The 15,386-nt window shown below is 48.2% G+C and overlaps 4 protein-coding genes across 4 annotated transcripts; 3 read left to right on the top strand and 1 right to left on the bottom strand.

The window, feature by feature from the left end:
* Positions 1-262: 262 nt before the first annotated feature.
* On the top strand, positions 263-1,687 carry N7481_003800 (putative mitochondrial carrier protein; the record flags this gene model as incomplete). Its single annotated transcript, XM_057263019.1, has 2 exons — positions 263-518; positions 588-1,687. 2 exons carry the CDS (start codon positions 263-265, stop codon positions 1,685-1,687), a joined length of 1,356 nt encoding a protein of 451 aa, XP_057124680.1.
* Positions 1,688-2,496: 809 nt separating this feature from the next.
* On the top strand, positions 2,497-6,421 carry N7481_003799 (uncharacterized protein; the record flags this gene model as incomplete). Its single annotated transcript, XM_057263018.1, has 9 exons — positions 2,497-2,573; positions 2,634-4,223; positions 4,278-4,458; positions 4,501-4,509; positions 4,556-5,185; positions 5,245-5,613; positions 5,673-5,800; positions 5,852-5,955; positions 6,021-6,421. 9 exons carry the CDS (start codon positions 2,497-2,499, stop codon positions 6,419-6,421), a joined length of 3,489 nt encoding a protein of 1,162 aa, XP_057124679.1.
* A 1,930-nt stretch (positions 6,422-8,351) lies between these two features.
* N7481_003798 (uncharacterized protein) lies at positions 8,352-9,760 on the top strand (the record flags this gene model as incomplete). Its single annotated transcript, XM_057263017.1, has 2 exons — positions 8,352-8,366; positions 8,429-9,760. The coding sequence occupies 2 exons, from the start codon at positions 8,352-8,354 to the stop codon at positions 9,758-9,760; spliced, it is 1,347 nt and encodes a 448-aa protein (XP_057124678.1).
* Positions 9,761-11,885: 2,125 nt separating this feature from the next.
* Positions 11,886-15,043, bottom strand: N7481_003797 (CheY-like superfamily; the record flags this gene model as incomplete). The annotated part of the gene is made up of 2 exons (XM_057263016.1): positions 11,886-13,407; positions 13,467-15,043. 2 exons carry the CDS (start codon positions 15,041-15,043, stop codon positions 11,886-11,888), a joined length of 3,099 nt encoding a protein of 1,032 aa, XP_057124677.1.
* Between the last annotated feature and the right edge of the window lie 343 nt (positions 15,044-15,386).

The following is a 15,386-nucleotide window of genomic DNA, read 5'->3' as shown; positions in this document are numbered from 1 at the left end:
ACTCTGAATATCTCAGTTGTGATTGCTTGAGCTTGGTGAAGTGTGAAGTGTGAAGTGTGAAAGGGAAGAGTTGGAGAGTATCAGAACATCCCGGCTTATCTCCTCCGGCCTCCGCCCTCCGCCCTTCGTCCTCCGCCACCCGCCAATCCCCGAAAAACTTCCCGGTGACGCACTCTTCCCTCTTCATCGCCCATCTCCCATCTCTGTACTACCCCAAACCTCTCTCGATCTCACGATCTCACGATCGGCTTTGTCTGATCGAATGCCAGTCGGGCTGGATATCTCGTCTTCTACACGTTCCCAAGCTGGCCCTGGACCTCATCTTCGGAACCGGCCCGAGATAGATTCCTCTGCGGGGGCGTTATGGACGTCGCATTTTGACGACCCTTCAACAATGGCGGCGACAGCAGGGAATGGCTCCGTGCCTCCTGCAAATGCCTCTTCTTCAAATGGTGGTATTTCAGCTAGCCAGCGCATGATATCTGCATCCGCGGGCAACATATTAACCGGTCTGCTCGGTGAGTCTGCATTTTCCCGATCGCGATCGCGATACTTTCCTCCGAGGCTTTTCACTGACCCCTAATCAGTCACTCCTCTCGATGTCGTTCGCGTCCGTTTACAGTCTCAAGCCGTTAAGAGCGTCAACCCATCCCAATATACCACCTCAACGCTGAAGAATCTTCCCCCGAACATTGGAATAACGGCCTGCTGCCGAGAGGTCTTCTGGGTTGGAGAGAATGCGCAAATGTGTATGCTGGGTCCGCAGGGCGGGGCACTCAGCGCCCAGGCCATGGATTGCGCCGTCGAGGAAACACAAAGGCGGACATTCACATCAACTTTCGATGGACTGCGCAAAATCGCCCGCAACGAGGGCATGGTTGCCCTGTGGCGAGGTCTCAGCCCAACTCTGATGATGGGCATTCCGGCAAACATTATCTACTTCGCTGGGTATGATTGGCTACGTACCGACGAGCGGAGTCCTATTAAGCAACGCGTTTCGGATGTTTATGCGCCATTTGTCGCTGGCGCGATAGCTCGAACAGCGGCTGCATCAGCCACAAGTCCCGTGGAAATGTTCAGGACTCGTCTCCAAGCCACGCCGGGAACTGGCGCTGGACACTTCAAGGAAACATTAGAAGGCTTGTACCAAATGACCCAGGTGAAAGGATATACATCTCTCTGGCGAGGTCTGTCCCTTACCATGTGGCGCGATGTGCCCTTCTCGGGCCTCTACTGGTGGGGTTATGAGAAGGTCAAGGAAGGCCTGGAAGGAGCGCGGCAAAGCGCCCCTCATCTTTCTGGCTCTGAGGCAGAGCACGTCTCGACCGCGACTGCCTTTGTCGATAGCTTCATTGCCGGTGCCACTTCAGGATCAGTAGCGGCGCTGGTAACAACGCCTTTTGATGTTGGAAAGACACGGCAACAAGTTTTCCGGCATATGGATGACCATATCTCTCCCTCCCCCCGATCCACTCTCATTCCGAAGGCTATTGTCCCGGAACAGCTCTCTCTACCCAAGTTTCTCATGCACATATTCCGCGAGGAAGGCCTCGCCGGACTCTTCAGTGGATGGGCAGCCCGCTGCTTGAAAGTGGCGCCCGCCTGCGCTATCATGATATCGACATATGAGCTCGGAAAACGCATGGCTCGTGATGTCAACGAGCGACGACACCCCGAAGACTCCTAATCCTATCGCCCCTTATCTCCTCTCTGTAATTTTATAATGCATGCGCTCGACCATTGAACGCTCTCTCACAGCTCTTGTTTTGCCTCGTTTTGTTCTGTCTTCGGCGTTCGCATTTTGATGATACTGCATCGACTGAACTATAGAACTTGCATTTGGTGGTTTTTTTTCTTCGTCTCTCTTCCAAGGACACCGGTGGAGTGATTTTTGGGATCAAAAGCACCCCCCCTTGCTGTACATGTGGTGTTCGTGAATAATCTACTACAAAAATACAACTACTCTCCAATATCTCTACACTTCGCTCTTCCATATAGTTTGCTCAAAGTCGAGGTCACGCAATCGTAAGTTTAGAGCATGCTATACCTCTACAGCTAACTATTTCAAGAAGGCTTAGCTGCCCCGCAGAATCATGAGAATCACCGAACTCCAAGCAAAAAAGACATGCTCTTTGCTTTCCAACTTCTTTTCTTGACGACTGATCTATTCTAGCAAACAGAGAGAGCACTTTCCGAAACATCCTGTTCCTCCCGAGACTCGATGGCAGTGAGAATCAAATAATCAAACTGGAGAATAAGACACAAGAAACACCCGACCTATCCCGTTTATACGATGTGCACTGACTCATGATCGGCGCGCACAGCCGACCTGGGGGGCGCAAACCGGGGTTTGCGCACCGGGCGCGAGCAGATGATCAGATTATGAGGCTGAAGAGCCATATTTCCCCCCTTTAAGGCGCCCCCATCCTATCGAGCTTCTTTCCTTCAAGCTACGATTCAGTTAGGTTCGCGTCGAGAGCGCGATTCAAATGAACCATGTCTCGGTCCACGACGGGGCCGACGCGTCCACCATACTTCGATCACATACTTGCGACTCCTGAGACCAACGTTGAGTAAGATTCCCCGCAGGAACAAAACTTGAAAACAACAGCCTACTAACTGAGTCTTCTTAGCATCGTCGCCGTCCCACCCATTGGTGCGCATCATAAGAAATCCTGGACGGCGCAAGGCTCGCGATCACCATGGCTAGGAAGTGGATTTTTGGGTTATATGCCGAGAGCGCGGGTGCTGCTGTATAACCATGGCGAGCTACGAGAGCATGACAAAATCGAGGCTTTGGGACAGCGACTACTAAACACTCTTTTGACTGAACGCAAAAGTTACAGCCCGAGCCGACCTATCTTTTTTATCTGTCATAGTACAGGTGGCCTCGTGGTAAAGGCTTGCCTGGCTTTAGCTTCACGGGCCGAGCCGAACCAGGCCATCCTCACCAGCTGCCATGGAATCGCCTTCTTCGCAACCCCCCATCAAGGGTCGAGCTATCTCTCGGCTAATGAATATGCTCCGAGTATTCGCCGACTCCTGCACCTCGAATGGGATCTCCCCTTGTCTCTGAGGGAACAATTTCGCCCACGATCCGCTCGATTATGGCACCTTTCCAACATGTTCAAAGCCCTGTCTGCTGATATGAAGGTTTGGTCTTTCCTTGAGACGGTCGATTCTACGCTACGTGTTCAAGACCCGGAAACCTCCAAGTATATGGAGTTACATGCTCCGATCACATCGATTCGATCGGGGTTGTTGAGCATTGAACATGAGACCGAGATCCCTATGGCAACAGACCACGCGGGGACTGCTAAATTTCAAGGCCAGGACGCTGCCCGCATCACGTTTCTGCGCGAACTGAAGGAAGCGGTAACTGGAGCAGTGAGACTATCCAAGGACCCAGATACCCCTCTACGCGTTGAACGGGAAGTCATCGTTCAGGTGAATGGTTTCTTCGAGGATACGGCACTTGGGGTTAGCGATGAAACTCCACTCAAGATGTGGTCAGCACGAGTCTCTCTTGAGGACTATCTGGCACGTGGTCCGTCGGCATGTCTTCGAGAACGTTTGAAGCGTATTCAGCCTGGTGGCTTTGATGACTCCTCCATCAGTAGCTTTGACAGCCGTCACTCATTTCCGCATATCGTCCCGGGCCCGGATGAGATGGATGGTGATGAGACTCATGAAAGCACAGAGCAGCCCCAAGTTCCCCAAGAAGCCAACGTGAGACAACCACGACCGAAAATGAGACAGAGTCGAAGTTTCATAGACCCTTCACATCAATCTCCTATTATCCATATTACCGAGGCGGCAATGGATGGGTATTTCGACACAGGCAGCTCGCCAAGTGAAACTTCACCGCCGCCAGAAGAAAGCCCACGCCGCAACTCTATCAGCAGAGCTCTAGGGTTGATCCCATTTACTAGAGCTCATAAGCGTAGTAGATCTGATAGTAGCTCACAAGCAAGTAGCTCTCGGCCTCCATCGAGCTCAGCATCCCCACCGCGACAATCGGCTTTCTTAGCCATACCACCCTCGACTCGAGACCGCATAAACCAAGATGCAGAGGCTCCAGATATACCCCGCTCTATTCCTCGCTTTGACCGTCCGGAACCTGACACGGAAAAGTTACTCTGGATTCACGTCCCTTATACCCATACCGGTTGGGTTTCACAAGTGATCCGGCGTGCATGTGAAGATCGCGATGAACCAAATTTGTATGCACATTCTGCTTCATCGAATTAAATAATCGGAGCTAATGACAAATACAGCGTAAGAAAGTTTATTAATGATGAGAATTGGTACCTGAATCTGAACAGGGCTCGCCACCTCGAGCCCCATGCACGATTTGTGAGACCACAATGCATACATTCGAGACAGATGGATATCTCCCACGGAACTGATTCTGATGAATCAGAGGATCCTCAGCTTGCTTTATATGTAAGTCCAATAGTGATCACCATTCTCGTTCCTAACTAACGTGGCACTTTCTAGTCTCCATATGTATGTCAGCCTTTCGAGAACAGCTTACACTGCTAATATTCTGTAGCTTCATTGGGATACATATCGAAACTTAATTCAGCGACGAAAGGTGGTGGAAGACCGGCTTCGACAAGGACGTTCCCGACCGGTGCCCAGCCGAGTTGCGAGGTCAAGTCTAGAAGCCCAACTTATCTGGCAGTATCTAGGCTGTGAACCACCAATTCACTTTCGACGGACGCTTGATCAATTCGGATACCCTAACCTTCGCTCTACAGTCGCTAGAGATGATGACCAAATGCTCTGGAAACGAACTCGGAAGCCGGCTCGGCTTGACGCACAACTTCGAGCTTATCTGGAAGCTGCAGAAGAAGATGGAGAGGACGCCGAGCCTACTGAGTTCATGGACGGCAATGTGTTGATGGTCGATCAACTTTGGATATGGATTGTTGACCGGAAGACTGTTGTCACATTCTTTCCTAATCAGGAGGCTACAACATCTGAAGGCAAACTCTACGAGCAGTCGAACCTTCATAGCAGCATTTATAATGAGTTAAATGGGGATCTCGCACGCCGATTTGAGACAGCGGGTGATCTTGCGGCTCTTATCATGTTGCACGCTACGACAGTTCTTCTCGATAAGACTCTTCATCACGACTTGCAGGTGCTGCGTATCTTCGAAGAATCTATCAGTATACTAGTAAGTACCGCACCTACAAAAGACTTCCGAGCCTGCCTTTCAAGTTCTAATCAAAACAGACCGAATCCGTCACAAAGTCTTTCAAGCGTTTCCGAAATCGAGGCTTCACGAATCGGCCAGCTGATCACGACAGAAATCCAGATGGTAGGATAATGACGGCAGGCCAGCGCGATCAGCGAGACCGCCAAGTCGCACGGCGAAACCGAGACGATTTATCTGTTCTGCTTGAGCTCCGGGATATTGAGGATGAACTTTCGACCATCTTGAGGCTTCTCGAACAGCAAGACTCTGTCATAAAAAGTATGAAAAAGTATTTCGACCGCAAAACCTACGGCAAGGTATTCTTGGACATGGCGCAGTCTAGGATCGATGAATATCGCACCCAGATTGAAGATATGAAGTCAAATAGTCATACCGCGCAAAAGGCTGTACGTACTAATTACCCCCGGGGCGTGTGATTGACTGTCAATTTTTCTGACTCTGTCAGGTGGAAACTCTCCTTGATCTCAAGCAAAAACAGGCAAATGTAGACGAGGCTAAGATGGCCCGGTGGCAGGCTGAGGTAACTCAGAATCAGTCGAGATCCGTTATGGTCTTTACCATCTTCACTGTCATGTAAGACAATGTCTCTTTGGTTCAATTTAGTTCTACTGCTGACCTTGGAAGATTTCTCCCACTGTCCTTTTTCACATCTTTGTTCGGTATAAACGCCCGTGAATGGAGTGGTGAAGCTACCAATCTGACTTTGGCAACAATGCTGGAGATAGCTGGTAAGGCAATGACTTTTATTCGACTTTATTGTTATTTAACGCGGACTGACACTCCCTTCTTCAAGCACCCGCATCCTTTGCCATCATCGGCTTATCTCTTCTCATGGCATTCAGTGAGAAACTGCGTGGAGCGGTAAGAAAGTTGCATAAAATAGGCTCAGGGTTATTCAAGGACTTCTTGGTCCTGCCTGCAAAGTCTTTCCTGCATTGGCAATCCTTTAAGAGCAAAGTACCCAATGTGGCAGTCTCTGACGACTCGAGTATGCGGGAAAGACTCGATCGATATATGGGCTATGAGCGCCATAGGGTGAAGTTTGACGAGGACTTTTGGCAGCGACGCCAGAAAAATGACATTCCCCTTGCTATATTGGAGCGACAGACCCGCGGAGTAGGAGACTCTAAGGAGCCTGATATTATGCTTTCCGTTCTTGCTGAAAAGGCGAGGCGGAAGAAAGAGGGTGTCTGAAGTTGTAACTAGTAGTGCATAGATTTTTCCAGGAACGCAAAGTCAAAATGAACTATACTATTTTATCGAACGCATTTTCTGCCACGGTTTAATTTCATTCCCTTCGACTTCTTTTAATTTCCCTGGAGTTTCATAGTTCTGAGGCCTGCGGCTCAGGCAGCCCACACTGCTTTGTGGCCTTTGTTGCGTTTGTCCTTTGTAGTAGCATTAGTATTTAGTGTTAGCTATTGCTCTGAGAGAGTTTCCCTCTTACATCATTCCATCCATCGATTTCCATCTCATTTTGGTTCCGCTCCCGCCACTATATAGCTATGGAGCCGATTTTCCCTATCGAGTACAACGATCTAATGTATCGGGACTACCCGCCGCCAAATTCACCAGAGGGTTCTTCATCAGCAAACGAAGGAAGTATTTAGGAAACAGGCATGCAAAGTTTTCAGAAATCATTCCCTTAGGCTTTTGGCTGCTGCGCCAAAGGTATCGCGCAGCTAATGGAAGACCTCTACAGCTTGAATGGCCCAAAGTAAGCGGACATGACGCCCGTTGGCCAGAACATAAGCTAATACCAGTAGTGGCGAACGCAGTTTCGAAAATTTGCGAAATGCAGAAAGAATACCAAGTAAACGTATTAAAAGGGCGCAGAGAATTATCTAGACCAGGAAATGCAAGAATTGATCCTCCAGGAGAAAACCAATTCTTTGAGTCTGAGTCAACTGAAATTCTACTAAGCACGGGGATTCACCGAAGCGAGAATTCCCCGAGTTTCCCGCATTTCCCGCATTCCACCCCGAACTCGCCGATCATCATTCACGCATTCTCGGATGAAAAGTAATTGTAATTGATTTGCAGCTTAATCATGAACTTGCCGCTTATCACGGGATTGCCAGGAAGATTCAAAAATGGTGCCGGCTCAGAACATGACACACATACTAGGATTTCTTTTATTGCATGTCATCAATCTTGAAAGTTATATCGTATGTAGTCAGTAAGCTATCTCGAATCACCACTAGATACGGTTGAGGTATCTCATTGACTACTGGTATTTTCAAACGTTTGAGATTATAATCCAGATTCAAATCGCAATCGTAACCCATGATATCTGGGCCCGAGTATGACCATGAGCCGTTTGAAAAGGCGAAATAGATGGGTTAGAAATAAGTATGCATTGAATTGATAGCAAAGGAGGGATAACACGGTACCGGTTGATTCAATGGCTACGTGAGAACAAGGAACGCACAAGCACCCTTTTACTGGAGATATTCAATCTGGCGGCTAGGCGGCAAGGCTGCATGGAAGGCTTACGTATAATAACCCCGCAAAGATGGACATATGCCGTAGCCACCAAGTTCAATTACGCACCGGATTGCACAAATTAGGAGTCCAGCTAGGGGGGATCTTCTTTGGCGGTGGAGACACATGAATGCCACTACCTGATTAAGGAATCGGGGTTTGGATGATAAGACCAGTGATAACAAGGGATAAATTCAATGGGAAGATTGAAAATCTACCCGAAGTCAATAAATACAGTAGTAGTTCTTCATAATGTTTTGCTTCTCCTGGATGTGGTTGTCTTGAAGCACACAATAGGTATTTGAATGAGCATAGGCAATACAAACTCACATCTGTTGTCCGTGAATCCCTTGATCATCTATCATACTAACTTTGGGATTTTTGGTTCCGAATACAGCCCTCCCCGTAAATGCGATCCATGGATACGCGTCATCAGTGAACTTGAATTCAATGATTGGGTCTCGGGGCCTGGCATGCCGACAGGCTTGGGAAGATCCCATGCCACAGGGACCTCCAGACTGACGTACTACTACTAAAATTGCTCTTGGTATTTTCCATATATTATCTCGCAAGATCTATCACAAATGGCGTGATATTTTCGAGTCGGATAGAAAACTTGTTCTACTTCAGTTTCCATATCATGGCAGCCTGCATAGTATGTACTACTCTTCTCTATCAGCTTCCAAATCCGAAACCTGACTCTTTTTTAATTAGGAGAAATCCGACATTTCAATCAACTCTGATTCAAGTGGCTACACTGATAGCAATGGTCATCCCGAAAAAGTTCCTTCCGAGTCTGTTAAAGACAGCTCGGCTTCATGGGCCCATGCATTGCTAGCCTTTCTAGTGGTCTTCTCCACACAAGGATACTTTAATTCTTTCGGGACCTACCAAGCAGTCTACACAACTCTATTACCCGACATTCCCGCCACGCAAATATCATGGATCGGGTCTGTTCAAGTCTGCCTTGTCAACTTTCTTGGGGTCTTTGCTGGCCACATGGCCGACGCTGGTCATTTTCGTGCAGTATTCATTGCCGGCATGGTCCTTGAAGTTTTTGGGCTTTTTGCAGCCAGTTTCGCGATCAATTTCTGGCAGATATTTATCTCACATGGCCTCTGTGTCGGAATTGGCGCTGGTTTGATGTTCGCTCCTACAATTGCGGTATTATCATCCTACTTCGAGCGACATGGCTCATTCGCTATTGCACTGGCCACTTGCGGTGGTGCTTCTGGGGGCACTGTGTTCCCAGCACTCCTCCGAGAGCTAATTCCCCGTCTGGGACTTCCGTGGTCTATACGTATAGCAGGCTTTATAGTTTCTACGTTATTGATCATTGGACTGGCCTTCCTGCGACCGATTCCGACTTCTGGGAAGAAAGTAAAAACATTTCCATTCCGTACCCTCAAGGACCTCCACTACATTCTTTTTGCCATCTCCGTTTTTTTCGCCTTTTGGCCAGTCTATTTTGGCTTTTATTATGTGAGTTCTGTTGACACACCATTTCATAACGCGGAATTTCCTAATGGTTGTCCACAGATCTCACAATACGCCAAGGACTTTCTGCATTTTAACTCCAAACAAACTTTCAATATCGTGATTCTAGTGAATGCAGTTGGAATACCGGCACGTATTACCACATCACTATTGGCTGATAGATATCGGATCGTCAAAGAAATTTTCATGTGTGGTGTTGCTTTGGCAGCAGTCATTTTTTACAGTTGGTCGAGAGTTGAGACTCCTGGTAGCCTATATGCTTTATGCACCGCATTTGGTCTTGTCATTGGTACCCTTCAAACTCTTTTCCTGGCAGTTTCTTCTTCGTTCGCGAAGGACGATCACACAAGGGGTGTCCGAATCGGCGTTCTATGCACGGTCTCCTCCTTCTCCACTTTGACAGGGCCCCCGTTAGGGGGAGCAATTATCCACCTTTCCCATGAGCAATACACACCAGCTGCTATGTGGGCAGGTACCTCATCCCTGGTAGCCTTCCTGGTACTACTCGGTGGTAAGATCTACGAGCGTACGACTTCAACGCGAAGCAATTAGACAGCTTCGAATTAATATTAAACGCGACTGAACGAGAACTTCTTCTTCAATCTCATATTTATCTAACTCTCGGTAACAGTCTCGTGTTCAATCATCGAGAAAGTATGACAAGTTAATCTCATGTTTCTACAATCGCAGGTTTGTAGATAGGCATAACAAATTTCTTAGATTCAAAACATAACCCCGAATAACCGAGGGATTCCTTTCTGTTAGTTATTTAAGGGTGTTTATCACTGGCAATTTTTGGCCCCCATTACAAACTTCTATTAACGTAATTCCAAAGCGAGCTGGCCACCCACCCGAGCTGGCCACCCCAAAACACATAGTAAATACGATAAATTACAACTTCATATCTTAACAACCAGGTGTAACTTAAGTCGGGAAATAAACTTATTAAGTCTGAGTTGTATTTAAAAATCCTTGTTAGAGTATGAAAGTACTAGGACAATTAACGGACGAGGTATGTATATTTTTCGCTTAACTGTCTAAATTACATGGTATTTTATGGTAATATAATAAAATATTAAACTGAGTAGCTCAATACCTAAATATATTATGTCTGATGTAGAGAAAAGCCAGTATCCTAAAAACTAGACAACATTAAAAATTGGTGGCTGAAATATAGAGGGGCAGAGAATGGTATTTACTATGTGTTTTGGGGTGGCCAGCTCGGGTGGGTGGCCAGCTCGCTTTGGAATTACGTTATTAGTTAACGTAATTCCCGGCCGGTCTGCGCACCCGGTCGAGCTGCGCACCCTAAAACACATAGTAAATGCAATAAATTACTACTTCATATCTCAACAACCATATCTATTTATGATAAGATGTTAACATAATATGATCAAGATAGTGTTTCTAACCTATTGGCGAGGTATGAGGAAATTGTTGGAACTAATAATAGAGATAAATATATTTTTATTACCCACGTCAAAATTACGCTGTATTTTATGGTAACGCATCGAAATAGCCTTCTGAATTGCTTAAAACTAAGACATGTTATTTCATATGCTAGGGAAAGCCTATATTCTTATATTTAAGTAAAAATAAACTATGGTTGTTGAGATATGAAGTGGTGATTTATTGCATTTACTATATGTTTTGGGGTGCGCAGCTCGACCGGGTGCGCAGACCGGCCGGGAATTACGTTAGTTTGTTTGGGCCAGGGTCGCTCGATTGCCTCAGGCAGCAATGACTGACTGCAGGTGAGGCTCTCACTCTCCGTCCCCTCTAACATGGCCATCCCTCTCACTATCTCTGTACTCCAGATTCCCCTGCTATTTGTTCATGTTTCCTCGCCTCGGCAGTCATGACGCCGACAGCACATTGCCAAGCTGTGAAGAACGGGGCTTCCCCTATCTAAGCCACGGCGCGAGCACACCATTCGATGAGAAGTCGGATCCCTGCTGGGGGTTCTAAATAATCTCGATACGAGTCATGATTGTTGGTCTAAGAGCTGCCTCTCACCACCAGCTCCTGTTCAAACAAGCCTGGTCCTCATATTTTGCCAAAGCAAGATTTTTTGATATTTTCTGGATCTTCATCCCGGATACCCGGTACATTTGGCTGGGACAACATGTTGACATTCAGTCACCTAGATGCAAACGCAGACGAGTCAACATCTTGCACCATTTCTTTCCTCTTTGATTCATCCGCGTAGGAGCTTAATGTATCACCTAGGCAGGTTGGCAGGAAACTTGAAAGACACTTTATTGGAGAATGGAGGCAAAATACAATCCTACTACTATTTCATAGATATCTTCATAACCTACATCGTATGTTGAAAGAGAGACAGAAAATTCAAAACATTCAGAAGAACCCCACAACACCATCCATGCGCATATCAACTTGAAGTTTTCTTGGAAAGAGCTTTTCCCATTCCCACACAGCACCAGGCACCACGTATGGGAATTAACAAAAGAAAAATCCCTAGATAAAAGAGATCAAAGTCACGATAAGGATATAAATATTGATGAATAGGACGAAAACAATGCTTGGTTTTGCTGATCGGTGGAAATATCGGTGACAAACCGAGAGAGAAAAGGGGTGAAAATGAAACGAGACGAAAGGATAGATTTGATATGATTCCCAGATGATGTGATGTGGTGTGGAGTGGCGATGACGAGATTCATTGTTGCATTATGTCGGACGGTTCGGTCGCTTGCGAAGGCAGAGATGTGATGTTCATAGCCGCGCACTTGAGAATCGTCTGCATCATTATATTACCATTCAACGGTTTGGAGAGATAATCATCCATGCCCGCCGATAGACACTTATCCCTATCGCCCATCATGGCGTGGGCCGTGAGTGCAATAATAGGCGTGCGTGGTAACGTGTTCACTTTCTCGTATTGCCTGATTTTGTTCGTTGCCTCGAAACCACCCATCACGGGCATTTGGATGTCCATGAGGATCACGTCGTACCGGTGGAGCTTTACCTCTTTGACCGCTTGTAAGCCGTTTTCAACGACAGTCACGTTGTGGTTGTCCTTTTGTAGGATTCGCACGGCGACCTTTTGGTTGACGTCGTTGTCTTCGGCGAGGAGGATGGCTAGGGATCGGGTGAAGCCTGATGAAATGCGGCTGGCGCGATTACCCAGGGCGGGCAGGATGCCGTTCCAGAGGTCTATCGATCGGCAGGGGGTGGTTATGTAGGAGGCGATGCCGAGCTCGCCGGCTGATTTCAGGAGAATTGAGATGGCCGGCGCCATAATTGCTAGGGGTATTGAGGAGAGATTTGAGCAGATGCGTAGTTTAATTGCTGTGTCGACGGTTGATACGATGATTGCATCGATGGCGCAGTTCCAGTCTGCTCCTGGTTGGCCTGGAAGTTGTGAATCGGGTATGATTACTGGCTGGAGGCCGAGTTCCGATAGCATGTGAGCAGCGGGGAAGTCTGGCAGTTGACCATCGTCAACGTATAAGACCCGGCGATTTTTGTAAGGAAGTAGTTGCTCTGCAAATCCGGCTGGTTGTTCGGCAACTTTGACCCGACAAGTGAAGGAAAACTTGCTGCCCTGGCCTAGTGTTGAGGTAACCCATATATCACCGCCCATTAGAGAAACAAGGCGCTTCGAGATTGCAAGTCCTAGGCCTGTTCCTCCAAAACGGCGAGTCATCGAGCCATCCGCTTGCTGAAATTTGTCGAAGATGAGACCAAGCTTGCTTTCCTCGATCCCAATACCTGGGTCTGCAACCGAGAACTCGAACATAGCCTCGTCTGGCTGGAGGTCATGATTCTGAACACGCCTAACACACACCTTGATCTCTCCGTGGTCAGTAAACTTGATTGCATTGCCAACCAAGTTCAACATTACTTGGCGTAGCCGATAAGCATCGCCCAGAAGGTAATCAGGCACGTTTCCATCAACAATGCATGCCAAGCTCAATGCCTTTTCATTAGTCTCCACTGTTAGGGCTTTGAGTACGCCGAACACGGTGGAGCCAAGACTGAAGGGCATCTTCTCGATATTCATGTGGTTGGCCTCAATCTTTGAAATATCAAGAATGTCATCGATGATGGTCAACAAGCTTATGGCAAGATTGTGTACCATATCCAAGGTCTCTCGAACAGGGGCCTGAAGGTCATCTGTATCGAGGGCCAGACTAGAAAGACCAATAATTCCATTCATCGGAGTTCGGATTTCGTGACTAATGGGCTTGTTAGCATGGCTTGCATCATTTACTTTGATCAACTCTCTACCACATACCTCATATTTGCAAGGAACTCTGATTTACTGCGATTCGCCAACTCCGCGGCTTCACGGGCTGCCTGGTTCCGTTGGATACTGTCACGCAAACTGTTGATCATCTTATTGATCTTCTGTTTCAGATCATCCATTTCGCCCGAGGCCGATACGGTAATCAACTTTGTGAAATCACCGCTCATCGCTGCTTCGGTGATCTCTCCAAAGGCTCGGACCTGCGAGGTGAGGTTGTCTGCCATGGTATTCACGTCTTCGCTGATAGATCTCCATATACCCAGGGAACCGTCGACATTGGCCTGGCCACCAAGTTTACCCCTGACACCCACATCTCTCGCCACGACTTTCACCTCCCTTGCGAATTGGCCGAGACCATCAACCATGCTATTGATTGTCTCTTTCAAGGTCAATATTTCACCCTGGGCATGGACCTCGATCTTGGTACTCAGATCTCCGCAGGCGATTGCCTGTGTCACGTTCGAGATCTGTCTGACCTGCAGCGTGAGATTTTGCGCCATCGTATTAACATTATCCGTCAGGTCGCGCCATCTACCCTCGACGTTTTCGACCTGAGCCTGTCCACCCAGTGTGCCGTCCGTTCCCACTTCCCGCGCCACACGGCTCACCTCAAAGGCGAATTGATTGAGCCGGTCGACCATGGCGTTGATGGTTAGTTTTAAATCCAAGATCTCCCCTTTCACATCGGCAGTCACCTTCATCGTCAAATTACCACGAGCAACGGCCGTCGTGACCTTCGCAATCTCACGCACCTGCTGCGTGAGATTCGAAGCCATGATATTCACATTATCAGTCAAACTCTTCCACGTCCCCTCGACTCCATGAACAACCGCCTGACCACCAAGCGTCCCATCCGACCCAACCTCCCGCGCAACCCGACTAACCTCAAAGGCAAATTCCCGCAGCTGATCAACCATCGAATTGATAATGTTCTTCAGCAACAAGATCTCCCCTTTGCAGTCCGCTTGCACCTTCCTCGTCAGATCTCCCTTCGCCACAGCCGTGGTCACAGTCGTGATATCGCGAACTTGGGTCGTCAAATTATTCGCCATGGCATTCACATTAACCGTCAATTCGTGCCAAATTCCCTGAATACCCTCGATCCTCGCCTGACCACCCAACACCCCTTCCGTGCCAACTTCCCTCGCGACCTTCGACACCTCCTGACTGAAAATCTGCAGCTGGTCCATCATGGTGTTGATAGTTTGCTTGAAGGCCGCGATATCGGGCGACATTTCGAGCGGGTGCATGCGTGCGCGCTGGGATAAGTCACCGTGGGCTACTTGGGTGACGATTTCACCGATGGCGCGGAGTTCCTTGTGGAATGCTTCATTGATGTGTGTGGACTTTCGGAGCTCGTTGCGGAGGGCGGAGCATTCGTGCTCGACCTCGGCGATTGCGCTGTGGGATTCGCGGCGGTAGATCAGCTCGTCCACGATTAGTGAGATGAATTCTCGCGGTACGGAGACTTCGGGTGTTTGTTGGTGTTGGAGGGCTGCGCGCGCTTGAGATAGGTCTGCGTCGCTGACCAGAGTTGGTCGGCCCATGTCCACCAGTGCCGCCATGGTGACGGGGAGACTGGGAACTGAACTGAGCTGGGGATTATGACAAAAGCAGAGTCGAGCAGAGTCGGCCGGAATAGATCGAATTGAATCAATAAAGTGACGACCTCTGCGTCTTTGTTTCAGCTGCAAGAGGGTCAGGTGGGGGAGTACAAGACAAGAGCTTTGATTCAACTGAGGGGGAGGGGGAGGGGGTTTGAAGTGGAAGCTGACTTTGTGAAGGAATGAAACCTGGGGGTGGGCCGATCGAAACGCACGATGAATGGAGAGCAGGCCCTAAAAGCAGAAGGTTTGGTGTGGTCTGGTTCGGTCTGGAGTAGAGTGGAGTGGAGCGGATAGACAAGCG

Source organism: Penicillium waksmanii (genome assembly GCF_028829765.1).
Source record: "Penicillium waksmanii strain IBT 27052 chromosome Unknown utg000004l:1.0-5674109.0:1.0-5678898.0, whole genome shotgun sequence".
Lineage (NCBI taxonomy): Eukaryota > Fungi > Ascomycota > Eurotiomycetes > Eurotiales > Aspergillaceae > Penicillium > Penicillium waksmanii.
The sequence above is the reverse complement of the archived record's forward strand: the minus strand, read 5'-3'. Positions and strand labels throughout refer to the sequence as shown.